The sequence below is a fragment of the Balaenoptera physalus genome (genome assembly GCF_965194825.1).
Source record: "Balaenoptera physalus genome assembly, chromosome: 7".
Lineage (NCBI taxonomy): Eukaryota > Metazoa > Chordata > Mammalia > Artiodactyla > Balaenopteridae > Balaenoptera > Balaenoptera physalus.
The window spans coordinates 13998304-14010149 of NC_138886.1; the positions used below are offsets into that span (position 1 = coordinate 13998304).

An 11846-nucleotide genomic window follows, 5' to 3' on the forward strand; every position below is an offset into this window, starting at 1 on the left:
AGGAAACTGAGAAACGAAGAGGTTAGATGGTCCTGCCCAAGGCTGCAGAGTCAACATATGACAGATTCTGGTCCCAAGTCGAGTGCTTTTCCCTTTATGATGCACATGCTTATGAAAACAGGTCATTTGTATCTACTATGTGAATGGACTTTTTTCTTTCCTATCCCTCACATTTTTTATGAAGTCACGTTTTATAATTTTTAAAGTCAGTCCTAATGTTTGCTTCCAGACTAAAGCTAAGAGTAAATGCTGGCAGCATTAGACACTTTTAGGTCTTGCTAATAATGTAAAGAATCTGGTAATAGTAAAACTCTTAGTAAAGGTTAACTTGTGTTATAGTTAACATAGAGTTATAGATTACTCACGTACCATATCATTTTGAGCTCTTTTTCATATTTTAATTAAAAGGGATAAGAACAGTACTAAAAGGATCTTTCTGTAACATGGATATTTATTATTTCTAGGTGGTCTTGCAAAAGTGCAAAGTCAAGTCTCTCTTGCACAGCCCTGGAGACTACATCCTCTTAAGTGCAGACAAATATGAGATCAAGGTGAGGTTTTTTTTCCTCCATTAATTTGCCTTATGAAAGAGTGTAGCACAGGGGGAATATTTCAAGGGAGGAAGGAATGTCTTTAAGCCCTCTTAAACCCACTGGAAAGAGAATTGTTCATTTTCCTGTGTTCTAGGCAGTTTCTAACTCTGATTTGTAAATGAAGGGGGAAAAAAAATCCACAGAAATTTATCTTCGATGCGTTCTTACCTTTTCTTAAGACATATATCTCCTACTCTCCTCAGTTCTTAGATCTAAAGTATGAAAACATAAACATTTACTTGTATAATAATAATAGCAATTTGCAAAAAAGTTTACAGAGCACTGTTACATGTATTTTTATTGCATCTTTTAAACTGTTCCATATGGTAGGCACTAACCATCTTCACGGCAGGAACTGAGGTTCAAAGAGGTTAAATATTTTACCCAAGATTACACAACACATACGTGCCAAATCAGAATTTGAACCCATGCTTCAGCTGTAAAACCTGTGGTCTTTCCAGTTTACTTCACTTTGTATTTGACGTCAGCAAACACAAGCCACGTTGTTTAAGGACAGGCTTTTCTATGGTGATGTGGTCTCTCATCTTTCCTAATTTTCTCTTATCTGTAGATTTGGCCAATTGGGAGAGAAATTAACTGTAAGTGCTTAAAGACGTTGTCTGTCTCTGAAGATAGAAGTATCTGCCTGCAGCCAAGACTTCACTTTGATGGCAAATACATTGTCTGTAGTTCAGCACTGGGTCTCTACCAGTGGGACTTTGCCAGTTATGATATTCTCAGGTAATATTCCCTTGGACCTTTACCTTTAACAGTTTGTTGCAGTTTAATAATAAAGACAAGACTAAATATTTCCATAAACCAGTTAGTAACTTGCTTTGGGGAAATGTTTACTCCATCAGTTCTGTGCTGAAAATCTCACACATAAAAATGTTTTAAAGGTGGTCATTAAATTAGAAAGAGTTATATGTTAGAATGTAGAGGGTCTAGGTTCTAAGCCCTCTTCTTACTCTGAGTTACTTCCACTTTAAGAATTTCTGAATTCCCCTTCCAGCTTCTCTGGAAAATGAAGAGTTTGGATGAAAAGATCTTTCAGATCTCCTCTAGTTCTAATATTTTAAGTTCTACTTCCTGGTCAGTTGAAATTCTGTGTTGAGGGATTGAGTGGCTTTCCGCTGACTAGCAGAAAGACAGAGAAACTTGGAGAAAATTACAACCTGCAGAGTTTCTCTCCAAAGAAAGAAATAGAGGTCTATAGACAAATAATTTTGTGATTCACTGTATATCATAGACCCCTCTTGGATACTGGTGGTATCTGTTAGCGTATTGGAGGCTGTTGGAAGCCAGTGACATGGTGATTTAAGAGAACCTACTTTGGTGATAAATAAACCTTGGTTTAAGACCTAATTCTCTTTCTTATGAGCTGTGTGATTTTATGTAAGTTTCTTAACCTTTCTGTGTCTGAATTGTCTCACCTGTAAAGTAAAGTTTAAATGAAATGCCTGTAATGAGGACCTAGCAGAGGACCTAACAGGTTTTTATTACTAATAGGTGTGAGAAGTCCTACATAAAGAAACCTGTTTTAATTTGTTTAACCTACTGTACCTCACATGTATTGTGCACAGAGCCCTTGTTTTGAGGAGCACATGTTAACAGCTCACAGAATTAGTGTTCCATAGCATGCTTCAGGAAGTGCTGGCCTGGGGACAGAAACTGAACATTTTCTTCATTGCTTTTATGCATGACTGTTTGAGGTGAACTTGTATGAGGTCTGATCCTACTAGCCAGCAGGACTTTGGTGGGCCCAGTCTCTCTGGTCGTAAAGTTACAACCTCATTTATGTCTTCCTGGAGTTAGACCTACATTTCTCACCAGTTAGATTTCCAAGCTTTCAGAATAATTTCTAGAAATGATTGATAATTACATTTTGACAAAAAAAGACTGGAACAGATGCCAGAAGACATTAGTCCAACCTCTTCATTTTATAGATGGGGAAACTGAAGCTGAAAGAGGATAAGGGCCTTGCCCAATATCCCACAGCCTACCCTAGTCCAGCATCTATCCATCCATCCATCCATCCATCCATCCGTGGTTGGATCATCGGGCAGGCATATGCTTAAGGAACCAGCAAGCCAGAGAGAAGGAACTTTTGAAAGAACTTGATTCTTTGCAAAGTAAGAAATTGAAGTACATTTGGCCATGGGTTCCGCACCCACAGATTCAACCAACTGAGGATCGAAAATATTTTTTTAAAAAAATGTCCAGAAAGTTCCAAAAAGCATAACTTGAATTTGCCGTGCACCAGCAACTATTTACATAGCATTTGCATTGTATTAGATGTAAGTGATCTAGAGATGGTTTGAAGTATACGGGAGGATGTGTGTAGGTTATATGCAGATACTACACCATTTTATACAAACGACTTGAGCGTCCATGCATTTTGTTATCCAAGGGGGTCCTGGAACCAGTTCCCCGCAGATACGACCTTAGTCACCGTGGGAAAATCAGATCTTTGATAGTTTAATATTGTTTTTGTTTTGAATTAAAATTTGGGAGACAGGGGTGAAGAGGCGAGGTGGAATAGAGGTATTATAATCTGATTAATGCTTAGAGTTTGAGAGTCTCTAAAGGTTTAATTTGATGCTATATTCTCATGTGTGCTTCTTACTCAGAATAGCATATAGAGTCCAGAGTCCCAGATGAAAGTTCTGTTAATTTTTGATGTTTGGATATACTAGCTGTAACCAATAAACCTGCAAGATTGTTTGCTGCTAGCAAGTACTAAGTTCAGATTTTTTTTTTTTTTTTTGAAAAGGGGCTATTTAAAAAAAAAAAAGGGGGGGGCTATTTTATCTCTTGCTTTTTCCCCTCAAACATGAATATAACAGCCTCTTTTTGAAATCTTGGTACAAATCCTGTGGCCTCAGTTGCCAGGACCAGGTTGCATTCTGTAAGCTTTGATGCTAATTGAAAAGAAAGCACAAATAGTAGCATGTTGCTGCATAAAGCTAAGTTATGGTGCAATCCCTTGAGCTAGGTTATCTCAGTACAGCAGGTGGGGTCTTGTAGGTTTAAGGGCCCAGAGTGCACAGCAGGGATGTCTGTTTACAGTTCTAAAGTAATCAAAGTAGAAGGTGATGTGAGCCTGTCAGGACCTGTGTTCTGTCCTGCAGCACATTTGTGCTGGGGTCTTTGGAGTCAGCTCAACTTCCTCAGGCTTAAGTCCGGTCCCCTAGCCACTCTGTTTTCCAAGTTTCTGGTCATTTTCTGCTGGTGTTGATGATGTGGGACTTACTAGACTTTCCTGCTGCTTTCCCCAGTTTCCTTTGGCTCTCTCTTGTAGGAATTTGTATTTTCCCACGCCTACTGCACCACTGCTCTAGTCGTTAGCAGATACTTATTTATTTAACCTGTGTGTTAGGCACTGTGATATACGCTAGGAACCAGCAGAGATACTTACCAAATGTGTGGAAATGGCTAACCAGGGAAGGCTGACATTAAACAGCTGACTACATGCAGGTGTTTTCATGGTTGGGGTAAGAGCAACATGGTTCGGGGTACTTTGAGACCCTGCCTAGTTTGAGGAGTAAAGGAAAGCTTCTTTGAGGAGGAGATTCGGGCCAAGCTCTAAAGGATGTATAGATGCATTTAACTAAGTGCCAGGGCGAGAGTGCAGTGAGGAGCATTGTAGACTGCGAGGGCAGCCTGCTGAAAGGCCCTGAGACGCAGGAGCCCGGTGCATTTGAGTGACTGAAAGAAGGCCAGAGTGGCAGACGTGCGTGCAGTAGAGAGCCGTTGAAGGGTTTAAAAGTTTAAAATCTGATAGGATTAGATTTTAGTGTGAGGTTAACTGATTGGGAGGGGCCAAAGGCAGACGTGGGGGCACCCATTGAAAACTCTTGGTAGCCGTGCAGGCAAAGGTGATGTCCTGGGTCAGAGTTGGGGCAATTCAGGTAGTAGTGAATAAATTAAAGGAAAGTTTAGCAGGTAAAATCAGTAGATCTTGGTGATTGGATTTGTGGTTTGAGATTTGCATGGTTGCCATGTTTCCTAGCTTGAGCAGCTGGGTGAATGAGCAAGCAAGGAAATGAAGAAGAGAAACAGGTTAAGAAGGTTGTTTTGGACTGGTTGAGTGTGAGGAACAGGTCTTATTCTTCACTGCTAAATCCCCTCCCTTCCTGATACCAGACTGAAATCTGCTCCTTTGTAACGGTCTTTCCCTTTGACCTTCGTTCTCTCTGCTAGAGTGCCTAATGCCTGGCCTCTCACGCGTCCTTCACTATTGAAAGGTGATGATCGTGTATAGCTTCCCTGTCCGTGCCACTGCTTTCTCCCCACCTCAAGCTCATATTCTTCAGCTGCTCCTTGCTTGTCCTGGTTACCAGGCCCTGTCCCTTCTGGTTGACCTCTTGGACGTAACACTAGTTGGTAGTGTCCTTGTTAAGATGTAGGATAAACTGGAGTCTCACCTAGGCTCAAATATACTGTCACAGCAGAATTTGAATATCCCTTGTCTTATAGCTCTTTTCCTAGTGCCTCCAAAGAGGACATCAACTTTTCGCCTTACTAAACGTGCAGATAAGAGAGACGGAGGGTTTCGTTGTTTTTTGTTTTTTTTCATTTGTGTTCCTGTTTGGCAAGGTCCCTCCCACTTTCTGCCTTTGTCGTCGATGTTTTAGGAACTGCCAACCTGAGACGGTTAAGGCTGTCCTCCCAACTCTCCCAGTTTTCTCTAACCTATTATCAATCTATTAATAAATGTTTCTGAATTATTTGGGGGAACTTTATATTTTCAGCCTCTGCTGTTCTTAGAGAGGAACCTGTGTTTGCTGCGTGCCGAATAGAGAAGCACTGAGTCTGAGTCACTTGGTTTTTAGTCTTTGTTCTGGGCTTGGGGAGGTTCCCCTAGGCCAGTACCATCGGCCCTCCATATCCGTGTGCTCTGCATCCATGGATGTGGAGGGCCAGCTGTACTACACCATTTTATGTAAGGGACTGGAGCATCCTCGGATTTGGGTATCTGAGGGCGTCCAGGAACCAATCCCTTTGGATAACAAGGGGTGACCGTATAGTAGTTTTTACCTAGTGGTAAGAGTTGAGTGTTACCCTCTTGTTCTGACTGGTAACTAACTAGTTGTGAATGCTTAGCCAAATTATTTACCCTGGCTGTACTTTAGTTTTCACATCTTAGAAGTGAGAGTATTAAACGAGATAATCTGTAAGATCCTTTCCAGCTTAGATGGGCATTTTGTGCTTTTATAAATATTCATCTCCTTATATGCCTGTGTTATATTACCTTATCATTATGAAGGGTTCTTCTCCCCGGCCTTTTTTCTAAAGGAGGGTGAGCTTTTTGTCCTCATATTTTCCTTTCTATAAAAATGTTTCATTTAATTCTAAATTTGCTTGAATTTTGCATTGGTTTTAAATGTCTCCAGAAAAGATTACAGTAGCATAAACAGAAGCACAGTTGCCTTCTGGTTCATGTTTATTAACTTTCATCCTTGTAGGGTCATCAAGACTCCTGAGATAGCAAACTTGGCCTTGCTTGGCTTTGGAGATATCTTTGCCCTGCTGTTTGACAACCGCTACCTGTATATCATGGACTTGCGGACAGAGAGCCTGATTAGCCGCTGGCCTCTCCCAGAGTATAGGAAATCCAAGAGAGGCTCCAGCTTCCTGGCAGGCGAAGTGTCCTGGCTGAATGGACTGGATGGGCACAATGACACGGGATTGGTCTTTGCCACCAGCATGCCTGACCACAGTATTCACCTGGTGTTGTGGAAGGAGCACGGCTGATGCCGCGAGCTGCGCCGCTGACTGACTTCGGGCGCCAGGGCTGCGGGTTTTGAGTGCAACCTCTGTGGCAGCCGACTGCATGAACCAAAGTTCTCACCTAATGGTATCATCACGCAGTGCACAATCATTTATCTCTGTTTGCCAGGGGGCCAGGGCTCGGGGTGGGGGAGGGCTCGTTTTGTTCACCTACACCGCAGCATGCTGATGGGGTGCACCATTGACTTCATTCGTACTTAGTTATGTTGGTCAGTATAAGAGGCTGCATTTGGGGTTCATCTTTCTTGAATATTGGTTTTAAGTAACGATATTTAAATGGCTCATTAATCTGCTAATTGGTTGCCTATGAAAACACATTCAGTCTATTATTAAAGCTTTTTACCATTGCCTTTTTCTCTTTTGAAGTTGAAGCAAAGGTGCTATGATGTTGTTACAGCAACTTTTCTCACATGGGGCTTAGCTTTTATAACAACCCGTGTTATAAAGACCACCAGGTTCTGTGACATTCATACTCTCCACCAAATACCAGTTCTAAAGAAAAGTTGTCTTCCAGTGCAAATCCAGTTGTATAAATTGATGGTTTGTAACACATTCTAAACCCTAGTTCTTGACAGAGTGAAGGTGGGCCATGTCTGAGATGTGAGGAAGTTAATGTAGTTTTTGTTTCTAGGTGGAGCAAGCTGGTCCTTGGTCCCCCACAGCCTAGGTGACTGCACAGAGGTGACATGGTACAGTAGAAAGAGCCCTGAGCTGGCAGGTTGAAGACTGGCTCTGTTACCTAGGAAACCTGCACCCCAGGCATATACTTCTCTGGTCCCCATTTTCCCTGTCTGTATAGCTAGTTGTTAGGCTGTCACTTGGTTTCTAAGATTCCTTCTGGTCCTGTGTCTGCTGAGGTGTGCAAAAGTTGATACTTCAGTTTTGTCTGATGGCTGATTCATTGCTTCTTTAGGTTTGGAGATAATATATAAATGAAATAACTGATAGAAAGTTGTCATCTATAAGGAAATCCAAACGTACAAAAAAGAATGGATAAGAGGGAATGTAGAAAATGTTACATGTTCCACTTTAAAAATGTAAGTGATTGGTAGAAGAAATGCTGAGAGCAGCTGTGGTCCTCTAGAGAGGCAGTGTGCCATATTAGAAAGAAAGATCCCTGACCCTGACTTTCGTCCTCCTGTGCCTCTAACTTGATGTGTAGCCTCAGGCAGGTTAACTTTCTGTTGGAAATGAAGGAATTGCCCTAGATTAAGGTTCGAAAAGTCACACGCCCAGGGGAGCCACGCAGATAAACATAAGCGAGTGCAGCATGCTGCGTAGGATGGGGCTGCACCAGGGGAAGCTTATCTGGCAGGGCAGTTATGGAGCCCTAAGTGTTAGGCAGAAACAAGTCCAGTGTTTGGCAGGTCTTCTGATTTTTCAGGAGGTAGAACTCCAGAATTGTATTTGTAATTCCCTAATTTTAAAAATGTTGACAACGACTCAAAGATCATTCAAGATGTAGTGGGCTAAACAAAGCATGTCTGCGGGCTGCCAGTTTGTATTCTCCACCCTCTCATTCCTGTAAATTAGATAATGCTGTGATTCAGCAGTGGAACTGTTTTAACGTAACTGTCACAAACATTAGGGAGAAAGTCGAGGGAGCAAGTAGTAGGAAGAATTCAGCTCTTCCCCGTTGTGTTACAGAGGAGTGAGGGGGGCATTTCATTCACAGACCGACAGGAAACTAGTTTGAAGATGAACTTAACGGGAACCGGAGTGAGAGCCTTTGCCTGGGAATATGAGGTATTCATTCTTCTTAACTCTGATATAAAGCACATACGTTTTTCAGGTAGGAAAAGGGTTGCTGGCAGAGCTGAGAATGATTCAAAGTACAGTGGGGACACAGCTCTCCCAGAATCCTGTCAGCCTAGAGTCTGACAGTGGACCTCTGAATGCTGCAAAGTTAGGGTTTCAGAGAATTCTGATGGTTGGTTTCAAGGACGGGTTTAGTTAATATCCATGTTGAGGCTCTGAGGGAATTATGTAAAAGAACAATTATCTTTCTCCATCCCCCAAATCCATTTCACATTGAGTTCTGTGTGTGAGCTCTGCTCGGTCCTTCAAGAAGTGGAACCAGATTAGAAGCTGGAATCTATCTTGCAGGAACCTCAGGAGGCTTTGGGCCATGATAAGGGTAAACAACTTAACTCCTTTTCATCCAGCCAGAACAAAAAAACTGAGATTACTGATCTAATGACCATCCCTATTCCCACCTCACCATCAGATATATCCAGTAGCTTCAAAGACCAAGCGATTATAACTATAGTCATTTGTGGGAAAAATTTTTTGAAAATGACAAACCTGAAACCTGTATGGCATGTCCCATTTCAGTTTTCAGAGGTGAATACCAAAGTTATCATCAAGGTGGTACAGCTGATTTTGACAGCAGTGCTTAGAGTCCTAACTTTGATCCTCCTCACAGAGATCTTTGTTTCACCTGAGCATTTTATTTAATTGCTTTATGGATGCTAGCTTTATTCATAGTATTGTCAGCTTTTATACAAATGGAAAACTTAACTTATCCTTTAAAAAGAAATAAAGCACGGTGGGGAGTCAGTGAGAACAGTGGGTAGGGGATAACTCAGTCTCCCTTCATGGAATTAGGGGACTCTCTCCCCTACACACTGACTTCTGCTGCCTTAGCTCAGAGGCAAGGGATTTGCCTTTGCCCCTTCTTTTGTGAATATTCTCATTTCTGAAAAATTCTTAATCATAAGCAGATAGACTCCATCTTTCTTTGTGAGTGTTGGATTTCTTGAGTGGCCCTGGTGCGGTAGAAGGGGGGGTTCTTTCCTCTCCGGTTTGTGTAGGGAACCATAACAACTTAAGGCTCCGGGGGAGGACGGGGTCCAGGAGAGCTGAGCGAGTGTGGTTTTAGCAGACTTTGTTCCCATTCCAAAGGAAGCTAGTTTCCTCCAGCCAGCCCCATTATTTGAAGTAGTAAGTGTTGTCAAACCTGACCTCTTAGACCTATCAGAGAAGTAGGAAGAAGGACTTCCTCCAGGACAGGGGCTAGACTTTGAAGACGTTCCACAGGAAGTACACGTGTTTGAATAGCTTTTAAATGGAAGATGGAGAATATTGCTATTTTAAGCTGTGTACTTCATTTTTCATAGTTTAAAATTAATCTGTGCTGGCCACTAAAAATGCTCAGTAAAATGTGAATGAGGGTTATGTAATCATTCTAGTATTTGCTCTCAGGAGAATGATTACTGCTCTGCATTTGTAAATCTTAGGGAGAAAAGAAATACTTCTGGAAACAGTATTACATTAGACATGAAGAATTTGTTTCTGTTAGGTGAGGCTTTTCAACCAAACAGAAGTAGCTAAGGAGAGTAGAGCCTGGCTTTACATGTTGCTTTGGCCAAACCCAGCCAACTCCTTGAAGCCACGACTGTTGCCCTGGCTTCTTGGGAGCCTAGAGGTGAATCTTCCCATCGTCCCTCTTCTAGTTCTCCGTGCCTCCTCCTTGTCTGGGCCTCTACTGGGCCTTGGTGTCTGAACCACTTGCCATCCTCTGTAGGAAAGTGTGTAGTCAGATTGCTGCCCTAGGATGCAGCCTGGGCCAGGGCACACTGTGACCTTTGCCTTTAGGGCCATAGAGTTGTCGGTATAGGGGAGAGGCCCCTTAGGTCTGTCCCCTTGACACAGCCTTCCTACCTGGTTATGCTGGTGCTTGCCAAGATACTTAAGACAACCAAGACACTCGAGAATTCTGCAGTCCCCAGATAAGATGTCTCATGCAGAGAACAGGTTAGCATTCTTGACAGAAATGCCTACCAGCCATCTTTGGCAGTGTCCTGATCCGTAGCTCCCTGTACTTACTGTAGGAAAGTGAATTTCTTTCAGGATAAATCCTCACATGGATTACTGGATAGTCTTTGTATCACTCCCTTCAGCCTAATCAGGCTGAATGATCGCGCTCAGTGCAAAAAGGTGTTTTGCTGTCAAGTTGTTTCAATGCATTTCCAGTCTCCCCCAGAATGGTATAGTTGCTTAAAGCTAGTATTACAGTCTTGACCAGTGTAAACATACTTAATTATTGCAGCTTAAAGAATCCAGCTACTTCTACTCTTCATGAATATGCTCAAATAAAAATGTGTTTTTCTATGTTTAAACCTGGCAAATTATGAATTCAGATGATAAAAGCTCACAGTTGTTTGGTGTCCATATACTCACGTTGTGAACATATCTCACTCATTTAGACTTAGTACTCTTGATGAGAATGCTCAGGTTGAAAAAGGCTGGCCTCACCAATCCAACATCTGTGGCAACATGGAACTTATGTTTCACTTATTTGATGTATGTTGTGATCTAGGGGGAATGAAATGAAGTTTATATTTGAACTGTCTGTGGGGTGGGTGGGCGGGGGAGAAGGGATTGCTTAAGCAAATAGTGGAGTGATTGTGGAACAAGATGTCTCTATAAGACGAGAAGTTATTTTCATGCATCATAGAAGCATTCTTCTACCTGTGAGTGATTGTGCTAACTGTAAATCATTTATATCTATACATTAAAGCAGGTTCCCTTGATTAGGCAACATTTGGTTAGCCAAGCCCAAGTTATTGTTTGTACTTGAAAGAAATAAAGCTGCATTTCCTTAAAAATTACATTCTGTAGTTAAGACTATTTTCTTACTTTTTTCCCCCAACCAATTCTAAGGAAACTTTTCAAAAGCGAGTGTTTTAGAATGCATCTTTAGAAATGAACTGCCCCTCGAGTGATCTAAAGTGACTCTGTTCTTCTACTGTTTCTGCATGTTCTAGAATGTAAGTCTAACAATGTAACAATTTCTGAATGAGATCCAAGAGGGAAAACAATAAATTTAAAAGTAAAATGCAGGAAGGATTTTGGTGACCTTCATGAATAGATGCAGATGGAGGGAAAGTACGTTTATGCAGGGTCGAGACCTTGGGATCAGCTTCCTCTCTTTTGCCCTCCTCTGTTCAGCACATCCCCAAGTTGGTTCATTCTTTCTTCTTAATTTAAACTTGTAGGACTCCTTTTCATCAAACATGGTCCTGTACTTTTGATCCCCAGCAGCGCCATGACAGGGCAGATTGTCCTTCCTGTTTTACAGATGAGAAGTTGAGGCTTGCGCGGAGCAACTAAGCCCGCGAGCCACAACTACGGAAGCCTGGGCACCTAGAGCCCGTGCTCCATGACAAGAGAAGCCACCGCGGTGAGAAGCCCACACACCACAACTAGAGAAAGCCCGCGCGCAGCAACGAAGACACAATGTAGCCAAAAATATAAATAAATAGATAGATAGATAAATTTATTTTAAAAATAAAAGGAGTTGAGGCTTGAAAGAGTGGCTAATTGCTTAGAGGAGTAGTAAGTAGCAAGGATGAGGCTGGGGCCCTGATGTTTAGCCTCTGCAGACCTGGATTTTTCCTGCCTTTCCTTGTTTCCCTTCCCATTCTCTCTACTTCAGTCTCTTCAATCCAGACCTGG

At 42.0% G+C, this 11846-nt stretch overlaps 1 protein-coding gene across 4 annotated transcripts in view; it reads left to right on the forward strand.

Annotated features, from left to right (window-relative positions):
- FBXW2 (F-box and WD repeat domain containing 2) overlaps positions 1-10999 on the forward strand; it is a 31640-nt gene extending 20641 nt beyond the window's left edge. For all 4 annotated transcript variants that reach the window (XM_082468523.1, XM_082468521.1, XM_082468522.1 and 1 more), the window contains 3 exons: positions 465-551; positions 1165-1334; positions 6062-10999. In XM_082468523.1, coding sequence (XP_082324649.1) covers positions 465-551; positions 1165-1334; positions 6062-6350 — 546 coding nt within the window. In that variant the 3' untranslated portion in view covers positions 6351-10999. The remainder of the gene's footprint in view (positions 1-464; positions 552-1164; positions 1335-6061) is intronic.
- The last annotated feature ends 847 nt before the right edge of the window (positions 11000-11846 follow it).